Raw genomic sequence first — 24,603 nt, 5'->3', positions numbered from 1 at the left:
CGGAGTTCTCCTTTAATCATTATTGTTATCTTAATGAATGATGTACTGGCACATCTTTTGGTAACAGAAACCCACACCTCCCCTTTTAGTTAGTGATGGCACAGTCATGAGTTGTGTTGATGTTAGCAATGTACATGTCCTCACCCACAGTCAGGCAGAACTGCAGGACATGTACCGCTCCTTCCTCCTTCAGGAAACTCATGAAGCGGAACAACAAATCCTGTTGCTCTCTGATCTCCTTCAAATCCAATTTCAACACCTGGCAGAATAACAAACAGGTTAAGAAAATTACTAAACTCAAATTCATCAAGCTTATCATACATCCCTTTTCTTTAGACGTCTTGGTAAACCTGAAAGGGCCATGTTAAGATAACATAAGCTGTACATACCGAGGATTTCTTGTTGCGTGGATCTGCAAACTTCTCCAGGAAGGGCACCAGAGCAGATGGAGGATCATAGATTGGCTCAGGCTAGCAGAAAAATAACATACAAATATGAAGAAGAAAAAACATTATTAAAACACACTTGGCAGGAAAGGCTGACTGAACAGTTTGTTATTGATTTGATTGAATCACTCACGGGACTATCATCAATGAAGATGAGCACCATGTGATTTACTGTGTCCTGTGGAAAAATATGTGATTTATAGATTGGATAAACAACTACAAGATTCACACACAGAAGAAACAACTTTTATTTGCATTTATATGTTTATATGTATAACAAATGCAGCTATTGCATAAAACATACAAGCAAAATTTGGACAGTTGTAACCAGAAAATATTTATGGTTTAATGTCCTTATTTAAGGTAACCTGTTACACTCACAGGATCAGCCACAAAGTCCATTATTGGCAGAAACACAGAACCTGTCATGACCTCTCGAATCAGCAGGGCCAAAGATCTGAGAGTGAATCACAGAGCTTAATGAGTTTAGCAGAGGAACATCAAATGATCCTCATCATACATGTAGTAATTCACGCCAAGAAACATTAGTGGTAAAGTCATTAAGATGGTTCTCAAATCACTATAAATGGCCGTGTCTTTGTTATACATTGCTGTTCAAACATTTAGGGTCAGTACGATATCTTAAAGAAATTAATTATTTAATTGACCAATGATGCATTAAATTAATCAAAAGTGACAGTAACTACTAGACTTTTACATGGTTACAAAAAAACCTCTTTCCAATATTTATTTATTTATTTGATTGGGACAGTGCATGTTAATAATGCTGTTCTTTGATTAACTTTCTATTCATCAAAGAATCTTGGAAAAACATTTATCACAGTTTCCACAAAAATATGAAGCAGCACAACTGTTTTCAACATTGATAATATTAAGAAATGTTTCTTGAGCAGCAAAATCAGAACATTAGTGTAATGATGCCGAAAATTCAGCTTTGTTGTGTAAATGTTCTAGCGCAACTTCACAAGATCAACAAGGTGCATGGAAAGAAGAAACCAAGTTATTTTTGGAGAATACCAGACACAGTTGTGACGTCAGGCGGTCAGAACAAACAAAAGATAGAGCTGAAAAAGTAATGCTGTTTTATTTTGCCAACGCGTTTCGGCGCACAGGCCTTCATCAGGGCTAAAAGGTTACAGGTGTACATAGGTTCCGATAAATAATGGATTATTTCCTCCAGTTGAGACACTTCAGATGAGCACTGTTCCCCATGATGGTTTTGAATTGCTTGAAATATGACTGGAATCACTTCAAAAAAGGAAAATACAGTAAAGTGCAACACATCGGCTACATAACATTATATTGAGATATAATATATAATTGTGTGCTTTGGACATGGCTTTTAATGGTGAGACTTTTGTTTTTGTAAACAGGCTCTCAAAAATTATATACAAATTTGGATTTGGATTTATCGGCCAATATATCAGTTATCAGCTTTCAAAAATTTTCATTTCGGTGCATCCCTTATTTTTTCATTGTGGTTGTTTGCAAGTTTTAATTTTGTCCTTGTTTGTATTTAAAGGAACCAATGTTCACATGTAACCTTTTAGCCCTGATGAAGGCCTGTGCGCTGAAATAAAACAGCATTACTTTTTCAGAAAATTTAGCTTTGCCATCATTGAAATATGATGAATTTTAAAATATATTTGAACAGAAAAACAGTTTAAAATTGTAGTAATATTTTTACAGAATTTCTGATTAAATGCAGCCTCGATAAGCATAAGAGAAAAACTTCTTCCAAAAACATTTAAAAAATCTCACTGACCCGAAACGTTTGAAGGATATTGTATTTGGTGCGAGGTGTACCTGCAGTCTGTGGCTCTCGGCGGCATGACGTAAGGAAACAGCAGTTCTGTGAGTTTCCTCAAGTACAGCAGCTCATCTTTGCGGCTCCGCAGGGCCACGTGCAGATCGGCACCGTACTCGGCTAGCGCTGCCTGCTGGAGGCTCTCGGTGTTCTTCACTGATCACACAAACACACACAACATATGTGACCCTCCATCACAAAACCAGTCACATGTCGCACGGGTATATTTGTGATACATTGTATGGGTCAAAATAGATTTTTCTTTCATGTCAAAAATCATTAGGATAGTTATCTAATGTCAGGCCTTCCTCCTTTCACCCTCTGAAATCGATATGGGAAAAAGAGACAAATTTCAGTGATGAGGCGTGGCAATCGATCTGCTCCGGTGTCTTTTTTAGAGGGGCTTCAATAATGAATCACGAGCAAAACTTTAAGTTCATTTACAGGACTTATTTAACACACCGGTTCGTCTCCATAAGATTTTTCCTAATGTTTCCCAATTTTGTTTCAAGTGTAAGTCTAATATTGGCACAGTGATGCACATGTTTTGGAGCTGTGACATGATCAAGGTGTACTGGGAAGAAATACATAAAATTGTTCAGAGGATTACTGGTAAATCTTTTGCTCTATCCCTGAGTATCTATCTCCTGAATTATAAAGCGGAATTACACCTTAACCATGATCTAGAATGTGTTTTACATCTTTGTACCTACTTAGCGAGAAAATGTATACTGTACTCCTGTTGTGATCCACTCCTCATGTCCCTTCTGTTAATATGTGGATGAATCAAATTGCTATTTTCCTCCCTTTAGAAAAGCTAACTTGTGACTTACGCTGGAGGTCTAATGATTTCTGGTGTATTTGGTCCCCTCTTTGGAACTTTCTTGAGAATGAATGTTGAATGTCTTTATTTCTTCACTCTTTTTTTTTTTTTTTTTTGCTATTACCCTTCACCCGATACTTTAACTCCCAGTTGATGGATGATTGTATGTGCTGCCATGGGACTCCTGTACCACGGTTTTGATATTTTAAAACTACAAAAACAATTATTTAATAAAAAAAATTTAAAAATCATTAGGATATTAAGTAAAGATAATGTTCCATGAAGATATTTTGTAAATTTCCTACCGTAAATATATAAAACAATTATTTTTGTGAGTGAATGCAGTATAATCGTGAACATAAATGAACAACTTTAAAGGCCATTTTCTCAATGTTTCGATTTTTTTGCACCCTCAGATTCCAGATCCTAACAAACCATACATCAATGGAAAGCTTATTTATTCAGCTTTTTCATGATGTATAAATCTCAATTTAAAAAAAATGACCCATGAGACTGGTTTTGTGGTCCAGGGTCACATATTATGAAAAACAACTAATTGAAATGATGGAAAACGTCATTTATACTCCTAAGTTTATACCATGAGTTACGACAGAGATGCTCTATAGGCGACTATAGGAATGGAAGTTTAAAGAACCATCTTTTTGGTATTTTTTTCCTTTTCATTTATTTGTTTAGTTTTAATTCTAGACCTAATCTCTTATATTTTATGATTTCATCACAGGACGCACCTTTCTGCTGTGCTTTTGCCATGATCTCAATGTGCTTCATAGCCGCTTTCATCATTTTGTCCATCACAAGTGAGGGCACATCCACCTGCAAGACAATTTAAGTCAGTGTGCCGCTTTACAGATGTATGTCAATTGTGATGTCTGTGTCAATAGATTGTGTAAAGGTGTATGTACTCTTTGTGCTCGGTGAGCCAGAACTGCAGCAAAGAAACGGATTGTTTGTCTCAGTTCATCCACACACGCTTCGTCATCTGTAATATCTCTGATTGCAGATCATCAAAAAAGAGAAAAAAAAGGTGAGTCGAATACTTCTTTAATTTCCCCAGCTAAAACGTTGTGATAAAAGCAACTTTTGCATTAAAAGCAGCCATACCTGTACCATGGGTACACAAAGTTCTCGAGAACTAACTCCAAAACCTGAAGATCAGTCAAGCAAAGTATTTAGTAGTTAGATTTATATATTTGCTTATAATTTTACTTATGACTGGAGTTATGGATCTACCTCTGAAATACTGGCATCCACTTTGGACGACACCTTTAAGTCCAGCCATGGCTGATAGTTCTCCAGCAGAAGAGTCGGTCTTTGACAGAAAAACACAAATCCTTTATATAGTTACATTTACATCTTCATTATTCAGTAAAAAAGTTTCACAAGCAAAATTGATGTCTGTGGCGAGCAGGGTGGGGCTGAGAGCCGCCGGTCTCACAGAACCAATATTCCATGCGACCTAAACCCCGTTTTCCAACTAAACTGCCAGTGTGAAACCCCTTTAATTACATACACAAGAATACAGCAAGCATTATTTAAAACTCTACTTCAAGAAAATGAAGAACAAATAATGTGCATCAGCAGGTGTGTGTTCGCTTTATTATGCTTTTAAATATAGAAGCCACTTTTAACTTTATCGTATTGTTATATTACAATGCTATCATATTTTGTACAGCAAATCAGTTGTTTTCTTTTTTGTTTTTTTATAAATAAAAAAGCCTTACAATGTCACTGCTAGATATCTGTAAGTATTGTGGTATTCCAGCATGTTTCTCACTGTGACACCATTAACTCTTGCAGATCAGAGCTTACAGACCTGATGAAGGACCTGCGCCTGGACGAAATGTCAACTAGTCTCTCTCCTGTGAAGGCCTCCCTCCCCTCCCTTTACCTCTCTATAAGATAAAGCGTTGTCGGGATAATTCCGGTTTGCGTGGCTACGCGGAAGTGATAAAAATTCTGTATTATTAATTTTAAGGCCAGACAAGTAGTATGTTGAGGGTTGGTTTGTAGGGAAGGACTACACGCCTGCGCACATATATTCAAACGCACATACCTATAGACTGAACTCGCAATACTCATGTGCATGCCATCGGCGTTCTCACTGGTTCACGTTTTTGAAGTTTGCGCAGAGAGAACTGAAGAGTTTTCTGTTAAAGCGGTGTCGTGTTAGCGGCCCTAAGTTAATAACTAATGATCGTTGCGAGGGAAGTGAATCAATCAAACTAACTTTAGCTGGACAATAACTTTATTCTAGAGCTGCTATAAAGCCAAAACACTTTACTTTAATTTCATATTATCAATGTAAAGCTGCTTTGGAACAATCTACATTGTTAAAAGCGCTATATAAATGAAGATGACTTGACTTGACTTGACAGAAAATCCCAATTTTCACACTCGTATTTACGAATTCATGTGCATTCAACTCGTAAATACGATCTTTCCAACATGACTTGAATGCACTATTATGCGGCCTTCAGGTGCTATCGCAATTATCGTAACTGCGAGTTTCCAAGTTAAAAATTGGACATGAATGCCCTCTGAAGTCATATTTCCCACTGGGAAGCTCGGGGATAATGATGCTTTCACGTGCGATCGGAGATTTCCTACTTCCCACTTCTGAAGTTATTACAAGATCATCGCATTCAAGTGCTTCGTTGTCACAAATAACAGGAATCATGGAGGACAGCAGGTTTATTCTTGCCAACTGATTGGGAAAATCTTAATAAAGCCAAAATTATATTTAGCGTCCCCATAACTGACAACCATATAAAAATTCACTGCGTGATCAGTGAATGTTGATTCTCTGATCATTTATCTCTTTTAATTCCTTTTGTAACTTTTAATTTCCCCTGCTTTTATTTTGTGTCTATTTTCTATGCAAAGCTCTAGTGTGATTATTATCATTCCTGTCTATGTAAAGCTTTTGAATAACTGTTTGAATTTTTCTTGCTTTTATTATGTGATTATTTTTATTCCTCTCTATGTAAAGCACTATGAATTGCCATAGTGTATGAAATGTGCTATATAAATAAACTTGCCTTGCGCTATAGATAGTCAGCTTGCAGACGATTCTGGAATTTCAGTCAAATACAGGCTATTTTTGCTATATGTAAAACATACAATACGCTTCAAATGATTATTTATATATGTAAACATGCACTACTTTAACGACAAGACCAGGTGATGCAGCGGTTGTGGAAAAACCTAATAAAGAATACCATGCAATCATTCTCTTCTTTGCCATGTTTAAAGTTTATGGACCGCCCAACTCAGGAACTTGGGTTTGAAAATTATCCCCGAGCTTCCCAGTGGTAAATATGACTTGAGAAGGCATTCCAGTTTTTAACTAGGAATTTCGTATTTATGATAATTCTGATTGCATGTGAATGCAGCATAATTTTGCTACCCAAGTTCCCGAGATTATTTATGTTAAAGTTATGTAAAGCTGGTTCTCACCTCCTTCTTCCTCACACTAAGAACGGTATTACATTGTCCTTTCATTTTTGCTGTAGAATTTTACTGCTGAATTGTTTTTTGGTTTTGTTTGTCTTTTCTTGCATTTTAAGCTGAATGGACCCTTTTGATAGACTGTGAAGACACGTTTTAAATTTTTTTATCATTTAAAAAAAAAAAATATATATATACACTTATAACGCTACACTTTGTGTTCTTTCACCTTGGCAAAAAGTCACAAAAAAACTAATTAAGACTGCTGTGAGGGTGTACAAACGGAATACAATGGATGGAGTGACGGCAAATTTGACATCTTTCTCTCTTCTGACCGCAGTAATCAATCTCTCTTGCTATTGGACCAAACGGGAATACAAAAAGTTATATTTGCTGTCATCTCATTCACCACTATAAAAGTTTACCAAACTATGATGACTTCCACTTACGAGAACCCCAGAAATGTGAAAAGGGTCCATAGTGTAAATAGCAAAACTTGAAAGAAAGTTTTTAAAATTCATTATCATCAGGAGGGAAATAATGTAACAATGTGAACCAAAACCATATTAATGGTCCAAAAAATAAAACTTTCATTTTTTTAATTCTAAACATAATTTATAATCATACCTGTGGCGTTTGCACTGGTTTTTCCCACATACTGCACAGCTGTGACCCAGAGGGAATAATTCCTGCTGTTCCTGTGGCTAAACATACACAGATATACAGTATATTATTCATAAATACAGTACAGACATTAAAAGAGTCTCCAGTGACATCTGAGGTAGAACAATATTATCCTTAAGTGCTTACATTACTTTTAATTAGTGATCAATAGAGGTTTTTGGCTGATATCAGGAGAGCAGGTCATTCGATATAATGCAGACCAACATTGTACACAATATTGATGAAATGAAAAATAAACACTTATTTTAGACAATATAAGCTCCAAATTCACAAAAAATAGGAAGATTTTGAAAATGACTAGGCAGAGGTATCCAATTGGTCAAGTATTGCCGTGGCCAATATATCAGTCCACAATATATCCAATATATAGTTCCGGTCTTCGAATCTGATTAGCTGAGAGGCCTAACAAATATGCTGATATTCTACCAGTATCATATTGCCTATTTATCGCTATTTATTATATTCGGGATCTGTTGGTGGAGCTCAGCTAAGACTTCCAAGCCAGCTCAAAGTCCTATCATGCCACAGAGCTCCACTCACTGAGTTTTTCTATTACATTATATTTGTCCCACATTATCTTCACTGTTTTGGTCTGTCACCTTGAACATGATCATGCAAGTACAGAATGAGAATGAAATCTCTATAGAGTTCCAATGCCAAGAAACTATGAATTCAGTCTAGCTACAGTTGTGTCACATCAAATAAGTGTGCAGTGACTTATGTTACATCTTAATAAGGAGAAAAAGTGGCTGAAGGTCATCTTGAGTCTGAGCTTTCTGTAGAAGAGATTTAAAAAAAGGTGTATGGTAGCCAAATTATAGATTTTACAGTTATGGATAAGACCATGCAAGCTGAGATCATACCAATGGCGGGTTCACGTGTGACGGGAGGATCTAATGGTCAACAGAGATGTTTAAAATTATGGTTGGTTGATTGAGTGCAAAAAACATAGGTAGGCTTTTATAGTTTGGTGGAAGTGTCATAGACACACAGACAAAGAAAAGAAAGACCAGAATAAGCCTGAAAAGTCCCAATATAAGGGGCGTATTAAGAGGCTTAATGATAAACTGAAAGAGCTGTCAGCAGAAGGAAAAGGAGTTAGCAAGGATGTATATTGTATGTTATATGTTAAGTCCAAGGATGTATAATTATGTAGTTTTATTTATTTATTTGTTGTGTTTGTGTCTAGATGGTGTGTTTTAGGATTTCTGCTACCATTGTGTGAACTTCATGAGCCTCACAGCTCAGATAATACAAGTAATTACTGTTCTTGCTGCGAGTGATTTACGAGGACATTTGCACCATGTGTTCTCATAAATCACTCGCAGCAAGAACAGTAAGTACTTGTATTATATAATATATTTATTATAAAGACAGTGGAGACTGCAAACAAACACATTCATTTCTCATGCCTTAAGATGTTGCATTTTCCACATTGTTTGCTACTAGTTTTGTTGAAGTTGTTGCTCAAAAGTTTTTTTTGGATTAGCATGGGAGTTAGGGAAGGGAGGGAATTTTACTCTCAGTTGTTTGTGTGAAGAGCTGGAGGCGGGTGAGCAGTCTCTCTGCTTTAATGTTGCAAGCACAAATCTTACACTTGTGCCGTAAAAAGATGCAGACTCTCAAGGGACAACATTTGTGAGCGAGCTAAGTTAGCTCAGTTACTGTGTGAAATACTCCCCCAGTTTCCTCTCAGTATCCAGCTGCCAGTTGCATAAACACAGCCAATATGTGTGTGTCTTAAGTACTAGAACGACCAACTAACGATTAGTCAAGGGGAAATCAGTATTACTTCTTGGTTTCAAATTAAACCAATCCACGTTTTTACGTACTTGACTTAAAACAGTTATGAACAAATGTGATGGCTAACTTGTAAGACTAGACTTGGCAGTTTACACAACCAGCCCCCATGCATGTGCAGTCTAAGCCAAACTCAGAATCAGACTCTGACTACAAAGAGGACAAGGATGCCTCTGCCGTCCTGCCTGAGATCATCTGGGGGTCTGATGGCCCAGGAGTGAGAGGAGGAACTCGACAGCGCCCCCTCGCGGTTAGTAGCAGTACTAAAAAGTGTGAGGATGGAGAGGAAGCTAAGATCTATTACAACTAATTACCAGACCTAAACTCACGCAATATATGAAGAGTTCAGATGCAAAAACCTCTAAGTTTTTTTTAAATGAGCATTTTTTTAATCAGGCTCCAATGTTTAGGTTCAGTAATTCCATTTTAATGACAATGAAAAGTTACTGAAATGCCTTATTTTTTAAAAATGTCACTTTAGTCAATTCATTGGTATTTAAACTTAAACTTAAAAAGTCCATGTGTGCTTTTTTTTGCAAAAACCTCCAAGTCGACCTCTTTGGACAACAAGACATATTAAAAAGTGGTAAAATCACTAAAGATGCAACTCGAAACTAATCAAATGAAATCAAATGATGAAAGCAGAATTCAAAATGTAAACTGATCCCCACAGCTGTGATGCATGTGCCTGCCACGTCCATTTCTGCCAGAGTTTTACAGCAGCACAAGCAACACTGTTGAGTTTACTTGCTACTCGTGAAATCAAGCTCGGCAATTGAAAGCCTTCTCATTCGCACACCGTGATTCATCATGAAATCATATGATTTGATTTGCGTCTTCTGATTCGTTTCTGTGGACTTAGAGGATTTTGCTGGCAAAGGGAAGTGGCGTTTAGTGGTTTCTGCCAAACGAACTGGTTTTCTGAATAGGCTGATGCTGGGATTTAGCGGATTTGAAGCGCAAGCTTCACGTATACTATGTGCGGAGAGCATTCGCTTGATATCATGATCTCATTTTTGACAAAGGAGGTGTTTAGCGGCTTTTGCATCTGAACTCTTCATATGAGCTAAGGATGGAGGTGATCCTGTAAAAAAATAAATCCACAACAAGCAAAAGAGCATCCATCCATCCTTTGAATAGATTGTGCTATGTAGGGTCACTGCGATGCAGGAGATGTCTCGGCCTGAAGGAAGGGAGTAGCCTGGACAGATGGCCAGTCCATTAGAGTGTTGACACTCACTGCTGATAATCTTTGGATTGGGGGAGAACCTGAAGCACTTGGAGGAAACCCATGCCAACACAGGATAGCATGTAAACTCCACACAGTACGGCCTCCTGACTCAAACCAGGGACCTTATAGCCGTGAGGTGACAGTGCTACTCAGTGACACCAGCAAAAGAGAAGTTACATAAGAGACTATGGGTTGTCTTGGAGAGATGATAGATCCATTTGCTCATTGACCACGGCGCAAAACATCTGGGAGTTGGTATATAAATGTATAGTAAGTGATCTCAAAGTTGCTGAAAGACCTTAACAAAAGTAAAACTGATTGGTCCGAGGTAACTTCTATTAAGTAGAAGGCTGGAGAAGACGCGGCGGACTGAACAGAGAGGCTGATGTCAGCATACATTAAGCACTGGGATGGAAATGACACTGACCTCGATGAGCAGGGTAACAAGGGACCACTTGTTGGGATATGGCTAGAAGGCCTAAGCCATGATCTGAAAAAAGCACTAGTGTCAGTGGTGACTTGAACCCTATGTGAGAGACAAGCAGGTCAGTTTACCCAGATGCATAGCCTTACAGCACTCAGGGGGACCCCTGCTAGTCAAAGACCCCTGTGAGAGCCTGTATTGTGAGAAAAAGGAGGAGTGGGAGGAGGTCTGTAGGAAGTAGTGTTGTCAAAAGACCCGGTACTTCGGTACCAAGTCGGTACAAAAAAAATGTAAACGTCACGGTACCAAGTTTTCTTAAGTACCAGTGGTACCGAGGACCCGTTCAAACCCGGTTCCTTGATGCGCATGCATGCACGCATTATTAAAGCGCTGAGACATGGTGACCGGCGGTGCTGCTGATGTGGTGGCTGTAAATCCACTTGTTGATAAGAAAGGAGGAAAGAGACACATATGGAAATATTTTGGATTAGGCTAATGTCACGTTGCCATAAGGTAGGTAGGTAGGTAGGTAGTTTTATTTCATACCCGTAGGTAAATTTGTTATGCAGTAAAAAAGAATTCAGTTGTCCACACATAATAGACATAACTACATACAACTAATACACATACAAATTTACAAGTAATCATCATGACAAACTGCACCACAACACATAAATCTTTGCAAACCATATTAATTTACAAATCCTAAAACTTCTCTCTTACTAATATTATTTAAAACTTCAATTGCGGCTGGGACAGAAGTATTCCTGTACCGTCTTGTTTTCCATCTTGAGGCTGCAAACCGGCGACCAGACGGAAGTAACTTAAAATCAATACGTAAGGGATGCGACAAATCACTCAAGACAGTACTTGCTTTCCGATACAGCTGTTTTTTATAAATACATCCTAAATTCCTTTGATTTACACCTATTATCGCCCACCTTACAATTTGGTTTAAAGAGTTTTTGTTCTTTACTGACAGGCTTCCATACCACACCCCAATGGAGAATGACAGAACTGATTCAATAAAAGCAGAATAAAATAATGTCAACATGCGTCTATCATGGCCGTTCACATAGCGCGTTTTTTGCGCGTGCAGATTCCAAATAGAAGTGACGCGGCGCGCTCGTTTTTCCAGGCGCGCCTATGTTCATGGTTGCATAGCAACGACAGACGCCACGGGAGAGCAAGCGCTTGTGGAAAGGAGAAACTTGTCGATCTCCGAATGGAACGTTACATGAGGAGAGTGAAGATGGAAAGCTTTTAAAGCTTAGTTCCATATAAATTCACGGATAATTTGTTGTTTTGTCGTTAGTGAAAATCAATATTGACCTTGTATTTGAAAAAGGATCCTCATATAAAAACAATACTAATTCAGAGTAAGTTCATTCGCATTCTGAGATCGACTATTTTTGAAACGGTGCGAACTGCGCCATGATGACGAGGTAGTATCAGCAAATAATTTATTGATTTCTAGCCCTTTGGTACCGAAATTGGTACCGAGAACCATGGATTTTCACTGGTATTGGTACCGAATACTGAAATTTTGGTACCGTGACAACACTAGTAGGAAGAAAAAGAAGCAAGGTCAAAAATCTGTGAAAAATCCCAACTCAAGAGACAACTCCTCTGGGAGTTTATCTCAGAACAGAGATATTGCATCTGTAATTTACAGGCACTTCCCCGTTGTGCAATCGAGAACACCCACCAATTACAGAGGCGGAGAAAGGAACTGTGCCAGCCATCATGTGGACAATGAGAAACTCTCATGGTACCTGGTGGCTCTCTGTAGATTACTGGGTTATTAGTGTATTGGCAAATTGATCCCCGTTGTTGCAGACCCATATGCAATATTCTCTGTTGTTCTACTAGAAGCAGAGTTTTTTAGTCTGTGGATTGAAGTGAAGCTGCAGAACAGGGCGCAGTGAAATATAGACTCATCTGTTCCAGGGCAGCGACTCTACATTAAAGTGCTAGGAAAATAAGGACAAATGTGTTTTTTTTCCAGCGCACCAAGTCTATATTAAAGTGCTAGGGGAAACAAGTAATAAAAACTCAGTAAGTGTTTTAGCGCAATTTTATCACCTCATGGGATCACAACACTAAGAGATAGTAAATCTTTTCCTGGATTTTTTTTGTGCGTTCCCGAGATTAGACCTTCCTTAACATAATGCCGAAAACCCGAAGTCTCTAGGTGGTCTGGTTGAGGAGTAGATAGAAGTGCAAGATTGGTGCGCACAGACGCACAGAACAGAAATCATGAGTTAACAATCGCAATTTGTCCGGTGGAAAATTGCGCTAAAAAGGACAAATGGGAAAGCCTGTATAATGTCCTCCTAAGTTCAAGAAAGGAAAAGATGAGTGCTCCGCTCCGCGTCGTAGCTAACAACACCCCTTAGCTGTTCTAAATTCACGGTAAAACACAGCTTCAATTGGGCTTATTGCTTTATTAAAACCCAACTGAGTTCAGTAAAAAACAAAACAAAAAAAACAAGGTATATGTCACATATGAAAAGAAAACTCCATAAAATGTTGGTTATTAAAGCAATAAGCCCCGTGAAGCCGTGATTTACAGTGAATTAATACTAATGTAATGCGGTCACAGGTGTGTGTTTGTTGAGTAAATTACAACGGTTTCGAACTTTTTTAGTCTGTGGATTGAATCAGAATCAATGACCGGAACTATCTGTTTTATCATTTGTAATTGCATTTCCTGGACTTCTGTGATAATAAAGCATTATCAAGAGCTGGGAGATGTAGTGTGTACATACAGTATTCTGTGGTTGTTTTCAATAGCACATTTTGGTTGTTTGGGCTGCTTATTGTTCACATAATGCTTGAAACAGAGAACACGTGACCGGAGTCAGGATACCAGTCTGCAACTTTTTATCTCACTCAGGTTTATCACTTTGTGGAACTGAACAATCTCTTATCAAAGACTCTCATTATCGCGCTCTTGACCAGACACTTCTCAAATCCCTAATGGACACACTTACTTTCCTCTTGGACCTTACGGAGATGAGGATATTCGGCAGCAGGTATTCTGGGCTGAGGGAGCAGTAGAACGTGATCACTCCAGCCAGAAACGACCAGAAAACCATGAGAATGTGGAGATACCTGGAAAAAGTGGCAGGATGCAAGCATGTTTACTGTAAGCATGTGGATTTATATATAGATCTATTAAGATCTGGATCAATTGCATGTAGAGCTCCTGGAAAATTGTTATTAAAAGCTAAACTGGTACAAAATTAATTTTTGGAGCAAAAACCTTGATTGACATTATAAGTGGAGGGGATAACATGCTCCAGAAAGCTACTCACTGGTTGAGGATGATGGTGGAGGAGATCATAAAGGTGAAGATACAGAAGATGACAGGATATTGACGAGCAACATCCTTAAACACATCTAAGCGCAGACCTCTTCTCACACACCCCAGAAATGAGTGAGGGTCCGACATTATATCTAAACAAGAGAATACATCTATACTGAATGATTTCCATATTCATATTGGTAATTACCAATATTCATGAATTTACATGGTATAATTACAAAACAATAAGGCTATGCCATTCCCAAAACATTGTAATAACACACGATACATCTATATTTTATATACACACTAAAACGAATAGTTTAATTTAAAATGTAATATGGTATTCACACATACAGTACCATGGTACTTTTACTTTTTGTTAGTGTCAAATCAAGACAATAATATCAGATGTTAAACTACAGTGGATGATGATGATAGTCTGATAATCTCAGCTAACCTGCAAATGTGTAAACAGTGTAAATAACACGAAAACATTTGCTCTTAAATGTCAGTTTAGTGCGATGTTGTAGATCTCTCACCTCACAGATAATGCGCTGGTCTGATATAAACTCTGGAAACATGTCAACACATCCTGACACTAATGTTTTGATCATCCATCGGATCGTTTCACATGATCAGATTATTGAGCTGCACTACCGGGTTTAACATGAAGGCGTCATCCCGAAATACCGTTTCAAAATAAAAGTCCTGTTGAACGACAACCCTTACAAAATAACGCAAGTTAACACTGTTTCCATTAAAATACCAGTTACTAACGTTAGTGTTGCTGTATTATCATAATACATTAATATGGGGTAAGTAGTGTGGTACATATTTTGGGAAAGGAAAAGGGTAAAATGTGATCTTGTGTGTTCCCTCTCGTGGGACTGTTTTATTCCTCTCTGGATAAAAGATATAATATTGAAACAGACCACTGATTCTTGAGATATGAGACAACACATGTTTAGAAGTTAGTTTTTATTATTTAATACTACATTATTATAAACTGATATATTTGTAGAAAAAGGTCTCAGCTAATGAACCATGTGAACATATTTTTCTGATTTTTTTTTTTTTTTTTTTTTTTCTAAAAATGTAGCCTACATTTATTCACCTCATAACTTTCAACTCCGTCAGTCGCATTAAAAAGCATGCTATTTTATTTGGTCCATCCAACAACAGTGTAAAGTCTTCAATTATGTAATAATGGTGTTTAGTAGGCCTACAGCTAAGTGAAAAAATACATTATCTATGAACAATCCAGTTCAAATTCCTTAATTCTCTACCATCCTTTTTAATATTAGATATATATAAATGTTCTTCGGTAAATCTGACATAATATCATATAGGCTAGTTCAGTTGATGTTTTAATATTTTAACTAGGGCTGTCAAAAGATTAATCGCGATTAATCGCATCCAAAATAAAAGTTTGTTTTTAATAATATATGTGTGTGTACTGTGTATAATTAAATTTGTATATATAAATACACACACATGCATGTATATATTTAAGAAAAATGTGTTATTTATATATATATAAAAAAATATTTATATATAATATAAACTATATAGATATATATACAGTATATGTATGCAAATATTTCTTAAATATATACATGCATGTGTGTGTATTTATATATAGAAAATAATTATACTCCATACACACACATATATTATGTAAACACAAACTTTTATTTTGGATGCGATTAATCGCGATTAATCTTTTGACAGCCCTAATTTTAACACAATAAATGTAAAAAAGAATAAATATTTCTTTCAAATTCAACAGAAACCTTCATCTGACGGAGTTAAATACTGAGGGATTTGACAAAAACTGACGGAGTTGACCAAGTTCCAACTGAAGGTTACAATATCTGATTGACAAGATAACAAATTAAAACAACTAACTCATTTCTAAAATAATATTAAATTAAATTAATACAACAATCCTTCCAGTGGTTTGTTTCTCCTTTATCTCATTCTGCGTATGAGTGTAATGGTATAGCTGAGCATTATGTGCCGCCATGTTGAACAACAGAAATGTTCCCGATGTGAATCTAAAGGATCAGTCTTTAACTTCATCAGTTTCACATTTCATTAGTGCCGCCCTGCATGACTTCAGCAGTGGGAAACTGATGTTTGCTTTCTATCCATTATCTAGTCCATTAATCAGGGTTTGCTGATATATATCTCATGTGAGTGACAGGTTGTAAAGAAATGCAAAGTATTATTTATAATAAGAACTGCAATATTCCATAAAAAATAAGGATCATCATTTTTGAATTCATGGTGACAGTAGATGTAAAGATTATAAGGCATGTAAATCAGGCCAAATGTGTAAATAAAATTATGAAAAAACATTAGAATAATTTGCCATATGAAAAAAAAAAGGTTACATTTTACTTTAAGGTGACGACATTGTACTGAGTAATATTAATTAACTATGTAGGCTACTAACTATAGAGTTATGGTAAGGGATTGCGTTAGTTAGTACTTGTAATTATGCATCATTCACTGTTATTACTATAGTAAGTACGTGGTAACACTTATAATAACTGCATGCTACAAATATTTAAGCATCAGTAAATAGTTAATTCATCATTTATAAAACATTAATAATAAGCAGTTTATAAATACAGCTATAAATGCTTCATTCTTGATTTATAAGCATATCTATAATGTGTTTAATAATTGTATTTTCATACTTTATGATCAGTTTATCATTTCTAAATTATGTATTACATTATTTACAAACCAGTTATTTATGAGTTGTCATACGAATGATTAATAAACTATTTAAATGTACATTTATACATCTAAGACATAGTTATCAGTGTGTTAAGGAAATAGGAAAGGGGTCCTCAGAGTTAAAGATGACCATGACATTGCCTGATTTATTCAGAATTATAACCAATCCTGATGGAGTTGAGGACACGAAACTTCAATAAGCTTTTTTTTAATGGAAAATATCATTCAAGATTTACTTTTTGTATTGTTTGATATATTACAGATCTCTGCATTTCAATTTTAAATGCATATCTTTTTCATTTGTTGCATTTTTAAACACTTTATGGCAGTTTTACATTGTGACCTCAAGCTGAGGACAGGTTTCCCAAGCATCGAGCATTTAAAATAAAACTAAAGAAACTGTCTAAAAATAAAAGCAATGTATCCAGATTTCCTTTAGAATTTCATTTACTTTTTAAGTATTTTTATTTTGATTAATTTCTTTTATGCTTAACATAAAGAGGGCTTTAGTGTGTAAGATGTGCTTTGTCCCTTATCTCAAGAATCAGTGACCATAATCCATAAAGTGGTCATCACAACTCATAAATCTGACTGTGGTAAAGTTCCCGCTGTGGGTCGAGCCATAAAAGCATCCTCCTCTTCATCAGACTGTTTCTTTGAACCACTTCCAGTCACACTCCCACACTCAATATATCTACATATATGAAGAATTCATCACCATTTTTCAGTATTTTTTTCAAATGAACGGAGATGCTTATCGAATTTTCCCACCTCACTGTATATGCTGTTTTTGAGGATTCTTACAAACCCTGTTACGGAAATTTGAGACGTGTGTGAATTAATTTTAAATGCCCAATCTGTGTAATTTGGATATTTTGTAGCACACTATGAAATAAATTTAATGACGTACTTAAAAATAGAAATACGCCAGAATATGTAACAGGGTTCTAGGGTTGCAGATTTAGCCTGAATTAAAGGTATAGTGGAGGATTTTTTACTTCCGGGTGGATCACCTATACTATTGGTCCTCCTAATTGTCAATAATTATGGTGAATCAATCAAACTTGTTCAAAAAGTGGAGAGGGCGGGTCTTATCTAAAATTCGGAAAGATCCTCCACTATACCTTTAACCTGTCAAGGTAGGCCTGTGTTCATTTTATATTAAATAATAGTCTTACATATCTAACGTTGTTTTTCCTTTTCTGTTTCTTCAGCAAATAACATGGTATTTCTGTCTTGTTCTCAATTATTCTCAAAGAAATTCTCAATAACCCCACAAGGGGGCATCAGCAAACCAAGGAGGATTGAGTTCAAATCATTTCAATTCAGTTATATTGAAATCTAACAGAATATTCTAAGAGATGCACAGTGCATCTTAATAATAATAATAATAATATACCACTTACCATATATTTGGAAAGTGCTTGACCATCCTCTTGATGATCATTGACAGCCCATAACTTGCCTGATGTCTATCTAAATTCTGCAGAGGTATTAGATATTTTAGATACATCACTATTAGATAAAAATTTAAACTGACATCCAAGGTGATGGAGTATGAACTTACATCGCTTTATGTTTTATATTTATATCTATCTGTCAAAGCAAAAACACCGTAATCCAATGAGAAAGTTTACCTTGAGGTATTTCTCTATGGTGAAAATATATGGTCCAATTTTTTTTGGGGGGGGGGGGGGGGTGGTGGGGGCTTCAAATATTGTATTTTGTAGTATCTAACTGTAGCTAGTGTTTATAACCACTAAGGTTTGGCAGAAATTTTGTGTTCCAAGGCTATTGCTCAGAACATTAAGCCACGTTTGGCTGTTTTCTTACCATGGTTTTTGAGAGAGAGAGAGAGAGAGAGAGAGAGAGAGAGAGAGAGAGAGAGAGAGAGAGAGAGAGAGAGAGAGAGAGAGAGAGAGAGAGAGAGAGAGAGAACCACCTTGGGTTATGTCACCCGTTCGCAGATAGTGGCAGTGGATGTGTTTATGACAACTGTGAGGGAGATTTGCTTCTCCCGGTGGTTGTTCTGGTACATTAAACATGAAGTCACGTTAGTGTTTTCCAACTGAGGTGTTTAGTATGTCCTCCATCACTGGCCATGGAGCCAACAACACCCTGCTGTTACATGGACTGAAGCTTCATGACATGAATATGAATGTTTTTACTTGCTATATCATAAGACTACACATCTCTCAGATTCCAGTGAAGAAAAAGAACATCGCAATCATGATGCAAGTTTAAAATGTTCATCTTAAAATGTGTTCTTAATGCTGTTACAATGGGATAATGTGCCAGATCAAGTCATCATTATCCCTTACATATAGAAAGGGATATAAAAAAAAAAGAATTCTTAAAATTATTCATAGAAATGTGTTGCCTCAGAAGTTAATTGCTTTCCGTTCCAGAAAATGACTCTTGTAGCGATGAAAATGTAACTATCCACAAGAGGGAAACAGACATCACCAACATGTGCAATTTGGCCAGACTTTCACTCTGTGATTTTGCCAAGATGTGTCCCTGGGTCAACACAATTAACTGATCCTGGAACAACACTCCTGTCTGAAAATGTAATCCTAACCATAACTCCAACCCTACCCATAAGTTATCCTTAATATCAGAGAGAAATGATAGGTGAATAACACTGACGTAGACACACACGACCCTGGTTGGAAGACTAAACTTGACATAAACTGTAAACGTGTCCCTTAAATATGATTGGTTGATTGAAAACAAAGACGTTGATCCAGGAACATGTTGCACGTGGTGAAATCAGGTCCACCCTTTGATTCCATAATGATGTGACATGTAGTTTTAAATAAAAGTATCCCGGCATACACAGTTTAGGTCAGAACTGACTTTATTTAAAAAAGAAAATGGAAAGAAAAAAGCTTGCAATGGAAATTGAGATACATAGGTGTGCAAGCAGCTTCACTTCGAGACAGACTTTTAGAAACTACTTTGGGACAAAAGCCACTGTGACGTTTTATGATTTTTATGCTTCAATACTTAAGTAGATTCATTTCAGGTAAAATGTATACCTATACTTTTGAAAAGTGCAAACAAAAAGCACCACCACACCATATCACGGTTTAAGGAATATCACTGAACAGTTATGATATTTACACTTCAACTGCTTGTTAATTAACTACAAGATTAAATACTAATTTTTATGAACACGCTGCGTTTTTTTCTCTGGGCTTTGTGCATGTTGTAAAAAATCTGTTTCACTTCACATCTCAGAGAAATACATAAGCAGAATGACTAAATAAAAGGCTTAAATCCACCACGGTTATTTCCGTCACTGTATTATCTGTGACGATTACAGGCCATCTTGTAAAAAATAATAATTGAAAATAGTCTTTTTTTTCTGATCCTCACGACATTAACAGAAAAGTATCATGTGGACCAGATACAGTATATCTAAAAACAAGATTCAATGCATTCGTTAACACTATTCTTGCTTTCATTATTTATGTCCTTGAGGAGCAACAAAACATCCTCCTCTTTTATAATACTATCATTTCCATTTATTTCATTGGAAAAACAAGACATCTCAAAAACAGAGACTTTTATCTTTTATCGCTCATCACAAGGATGTTGGATACACTAAATCACCACAGAGCTTTACAACATATTTACATAGATAACACACACACACACACACACTTGAATTCATTCTTACACGGTTTTCATATTAGAAAGATCATTAGCCCCTTATTCCCATGTGAGAAGATATCATAGTTCAATAACCAAAAATTCAAAGTATAAAAATATAGTCAACTTTCATAAACCACACACACAATATCCACACATATTACACTTAAATATAAGGGAGAACAACAACAAAAAAGCCCCAACAGAATTACTCAGTGAGAACCTCTTATTTTTGAGGAGGGGGGTGGGGGGTTTGGGATTGGCACTTAAGCAATGAAACGTCATAGTCAACACTTCGTCAAACCAGTGGTAACTTAAGCAGCTTTGTGTTTTGAACTTTCTGACCGGCAAGCACACAAACATTCTTCAGTTGAGCCGTACAATCAAACGGCTTCCGCCGAGGTCTCCGCCGACACGGACATGGTCAGTTTGGCTATTTTCACAGTGGTCTTGACGCAGCTCTCGGCGGCGCGGTGCGTGTTCCTCTGGCAGTCGGACTCCAGGCTGTTGTCCAGCGTCAGGGTGGTGCTGGAGGAGCTCCTGCAGGCCTGGCAGGTGGTGAGGAACGCTCTCCGCAGGTCTTTACTCCTCAGGGCGTAGATGATCGGGTTCACCGTGGAGTTGAGCAGGCACAGCATGCTGCAGAACGCAAACACTGTCTTAATGTTGTCGTCCATCCGCCAGAACAGATCGTACACCATGATGGCCAGAAGAGGCCCCCAACAGATCACCAGCACCACCAGGATGAGAACCAGGGTTTTGGCCAGGCGGATGTCCATGCGGACCTGATCGGGTCTGGTGGTCTGGACCTTGGTGCCGTCGGAGGAGTGTACGACCAGGCTCTTCTGCGACGTGCGCCTCAGCATCCTCACCGCGTGGTGGTGGGCCTTCCAGAGGATGTACATGTAAGCGTAGATGATGAACAAGACCAGAACGCTGGTCACGCCGATCCAGAACATCAGGTAGTTCTCGTCGATCAGCGGGAAGATGTCGGAGCAAACGGAGTTGAGGCGTTTGCAGTTCCAGCCCAGCAGCGGCAGCACGGCGATGATAACCGAGATGGCCCACATCACGCAGAAAGCGATCACGGCTTTGGTGCGCGTCACGATGCGCCTGTACGACAGCGGGCGGTGGATGGAAATGTACCGGTCGATGGCGGTGAGGAACAGGCTTCCCACAGACGCGGTGAACGAGGCCGTCACGCCGCCCAGCTTGAACAGGAAAATGTTCGGACTGTCTTTGCGGTGAAAGACGTGAAAGTCCAAGAAGCTGTAGACGAAGATCACGCTGCCGAGCAGGTCGGCGATGGCCAGGCTCCCGATGAAATGGTACGAGGGCCTGCAGCGCAGCGTACGGGACTGCAGTATCACGCACAAGACCACCAGGTTCTCCAACACCGTAAACGTCCCCAGCGTGAGAGACAGCACTGCTATGGCCAGCTGTTGGCTAGGAGTCAGTATCATGAAACACTCCATGTCCATAAAGTTCTCCCCGCACTGAAGGCTACTCCCATCTTCTCCCAGGCTCCAGTTCCCGAACACATCAGAGCTGTTAGTGGGGTAAAAGGGGAGACCTTTCACGATGAGCTCCTCATCCGGTCCCACTTTGCCTGCGAAAGGGCTTCTTCGGTATGCGGCAAACGGCTTGGGCAGCGGGTATCCGCTTTTGGCGAAATCGCCGTCGATGACGTGGTCATCTAGGCTGATGTCGTTCGACCCGATGTACTGAAGTCCAGAAGTGATGGTTCTGAACGTGGTTTCTGCCACTCCATCCAGAACGGATTTAACGTCGGACTTTGAGGCAGGGAACAGCATGGTCAAAGATGCTCTAAAGGAAACCTATTGGATTAAATTGAGAGAATGTTTTGTTCAAACATGACTGACGGAGGCACATGGATCCTCATTATTTCAAGATAACAGAATATCGAGCTCTCAAAAGCTCGATCGATGCTTCACTGAGCACACAGAAATAAATGCCCTCTCATACGGCTCTTGTATTTTGCGCTTGTTGTTTTCCTTGCATGGATGAGCACCTAGGGATTATTACACTAAGAGACAGGCTTTGAATAATTGATGCCTGCAGCTGACAGATTCAACCTAAAGCACCATAGTCATAAAGCAGATAACAACTTAGGACGCAACTTTATATTTGGGAAAAAACAGGTTTAAAAAAAAAAACCTCATAATATGCAATTGAAAATGAAATAAAAGTATTAAAAATATAGTTAGAATTTCGAATACATTATAAACTCAAACATATATTGACTGCAAATATTTAGTAGTAATGCACACTATCACCTGTGAGCTCATTTCACTGTGTTTTGAGTCATTGCGCTGCATCAGACCATGAAAGAAGTTTAAATTCCGGAGCTGGATTCACTGTGTATCGCAACACGTGAATCACGATTCATTTATTGTCAAATTAGAGTATTTAAGATTTAATAGGCTATCGCACATACTCTCTGCGAGGCGCAATTGTTTAAAAACAGCTAACTTTTTCTGTTTGTGCTGAAATAAGCGGTGTCATAGAGGTCTTATTATCCAGCGTTATAATAAAAGATCAAATTCATCAAGTTGATAGAGTTGAGAAATGCCGTTTTACCTTCACATAGTTCGCGCAGACTGTGTTCCTCGCTGTATGAAGAGATGAGATGATCTCGCAGTGATCCAGTGAGTGAGTGAGAGTTCAGATGCTCTGGGTTTGTGGAAATGAGATGCTCTTCTCCTCGGTGCGCATCAGAGCCTATATGACGCATCCCGAGTCACATGACCACCCACATACACGAGCATCTTTAATGTCAAAAATGAAAATAACTCAAAAGTGTAATGTATGTGTGTTGAGAGGTGGTTAGTTGTTTTCGGCATACCTCCTGTTTGTCTAGTTTCTAATTGTTCTTCCACATAAGAATATCATGTAATATTGACTGCGTAAATGGTTTTAATCATGTGGTCTCCTGTGCAGAACTCTTTAGTATTGCAAATTAACATGCAGAATTATGACTTTCTTTCTGCATCATTTATTTATGAATGATTGTATTAATGAATAAATGGTTTCATTTATTTATGAAACCATACATGAACATGTGAATTGTTGACTGCCCTCAAGGATTAGAGTAGATCTCTATTTTTTTTTGTGCAGTTCATAATAAGCAGGCCTATCTAACATTTTGCCTAGTGTAGTAGCCTAGCCTATGTAGTAAGGAGTACATTAGCAGTCAATTCCAAAGATACATAACCCATAATTCAATGACTCCTCCACCCAGTATGGAATACCCAAAGCTTCAGGTTTCTTTTTCAAACCTTCTAATTGTTTATATGCTGTCAAATCGATTAATCGTGATTAATTGCATGTAACATAAAAGTTTTTCTTAACATAATAGTCAACATTTGAAGTGGATCAAAACCTTTCATCAAAGTGAATTTTGAACAATACACGCTATTGTTTTAGGACAGTAGTGTAGGCCTACTACGTGTGTATATTATTATATTTATATTAGCCTATCTATGTCTGTCATATTTATGTGTGTGTGTGTGTGTGTGTGTGTGTGTGTGTGTGTGTGTGTGTGTGTGTGTGTGTGTGAGTGACTAGGGACTAGGCTATTAGTTTGTTTTCATTAGTTTCCTGATTTCCTTTGTCTATTTTCCAGCCCCTCAGTTTGTCATTATCACCTTTGCCGTGTATTTAAGTTTGCAGTCTTTTCAGTTCTCATTTGTCTGGTCTCAAGGTTGTGTTTACTTTGATTACCTGTTCTTGGAGTTTATTAAAGACTGTTTGCCAAAAAATAAACGATGTGCAGCAGAAAACGAGGAGGGAAGCGCTTTTGAGTACCAACATTTTTGGCATTTCTGGGGACAGAGACACGTTTACTTACTGGACTAGGATTTTTATCCATGGTAAGATATCAATCATGATGATAAATGTGTTCATTAATTATTAAGGGTGTCACGGGTCGCAGTTAATCCGTGATCCGTATGGACCAGCTGGCCCAAGGTTCGACACGCATGTGATTCGCGGATTAACTGCTAAATTTAACCATCATGGAGTGAAAGTTCATTGTCTTGCCAATTTACACATTCAAACGATTTTAAACACGCAAGAAGAGGTGAAAATCGGGACTCGGCGCTGTTACCTGTGCGCAGCCTCACACACCCGAAGCGCACGAGAGAGAGAGAGAGAGAGAG

At 37.8% G+C, this 24,603-nt stretch overlaps 3 protein-coding genes across 11 annotated transcripts in view; 1 reads left to right on the top strand and 2 right to left on the bottom strand.

The window, feature by feature from the left end:
- The window catches only part of snx14 (sorting nexin 14), a 57,271-nt gene extending 42,572 nt beyond the window's left edge, over window positions 1-14,699 (bottom strand). For 4 of the 8 annotated variants that reach the window (XM_079887527.1, XM_079887528.1, XM_079887531.1 and 1 more), the window contains exons 1-13: window positions 14,557-14,699; window positions 14,025-14,166; window positions 13,701-13,821; window positions 7,193-7,269; window positions 4,349-4,427; window positions 4,220-4,263; window positions 4,021-4,108; window positions 3,847-3,931; window positions 2,274-2,430; window positions 828-903; window positions 580-624; window positions 390-470; window positions 145-259 (exon numbers count right to left, since the gene is read on the bottom strand). In XM_079887527.1, coding sequence (XP_079743653.1) covers window positions 145-259; window positions 390-470; window positions 580-624; window positions 828-903; window positions 2,274-2,430; window positions 3,847-3,931; window positions 4,021-4,108; window positions 4,220-4,263; window positions 4,349-4,427; window positions 7,193-7,269; window positions 13,701-13,821; window positions 14,025-14,161 — 1,105 coding nt within the window. In that variant the 5' untranslated portion in view covers window positions 14,162-14,166; window positions 14,557-14,699. The remainder of the gene's footprint in view (window positions 1-144; window positions 260-389; window positions 471-579; window positions 625-827; window positions 904-2,273; window positions 2,431-3,846; window positions 3,932-4,020; window positions 4,109-4,219; window positions 4,264-4,348; window positions 4,428-7,192; window positions 7,270-13,700; window positions 13,822-14,024; window positions 14,167-14,556) is intronic. The other 4 variants (XM_079887529.1, XM_079887530.1, XM_079887533.1 and 1 more) reach the window with 1 other exon arrangement.
- LOC307168033 (snake venom 5'-nucleotidase-like) overlaps window positions 1-24,603 on the top strand; it is a 475,297-nt gene that overhangs the window by 64,060 nt on the left and 386,634 nt on the right. The gene's annotated exons all lie outside the window — the stretch shown is intronic.
- On the bottom strand, window positions 19,611-23,203 carry cnr1 (cannabinoid receptor 1). The gene is made up of 2 exons (XM_079887238.1): window positions 23,024-23,203; window positions 19,611-22,260 (listed from the first exon to the last, which is right to left on the bottom strand). The coding sequence occupies exon 2, from the start codon at window positions 22,234-22,236 to the stop codon at window positions 20,806-20,808; it is 1,431 nt and encodes a 476-aa protein (XP_079743364.1). The 5' UTR covers window positions 22,237-22,260; window positions 23,024-23,203; the 3' UTR covers window positions 19,611-20,805.

Source organism: Squalius cephalus (assembly GCF_949319135.1).
Source record: "Squalius cephalus genome assembly, chromosome: 12".
In the NCBI taxonomy this organism is placed as follows: domain Eukaryota; kingdom Metazoa; phylum Chordata; class Actinopteri; order Cypriniformes; family Leuciscidae; genus Squalius; species Squalius cephalus.
Note: the sequence above shows the minus strand (reverse complement) of the source record. Positions and strands in the feature narration are given on the sequence as shown.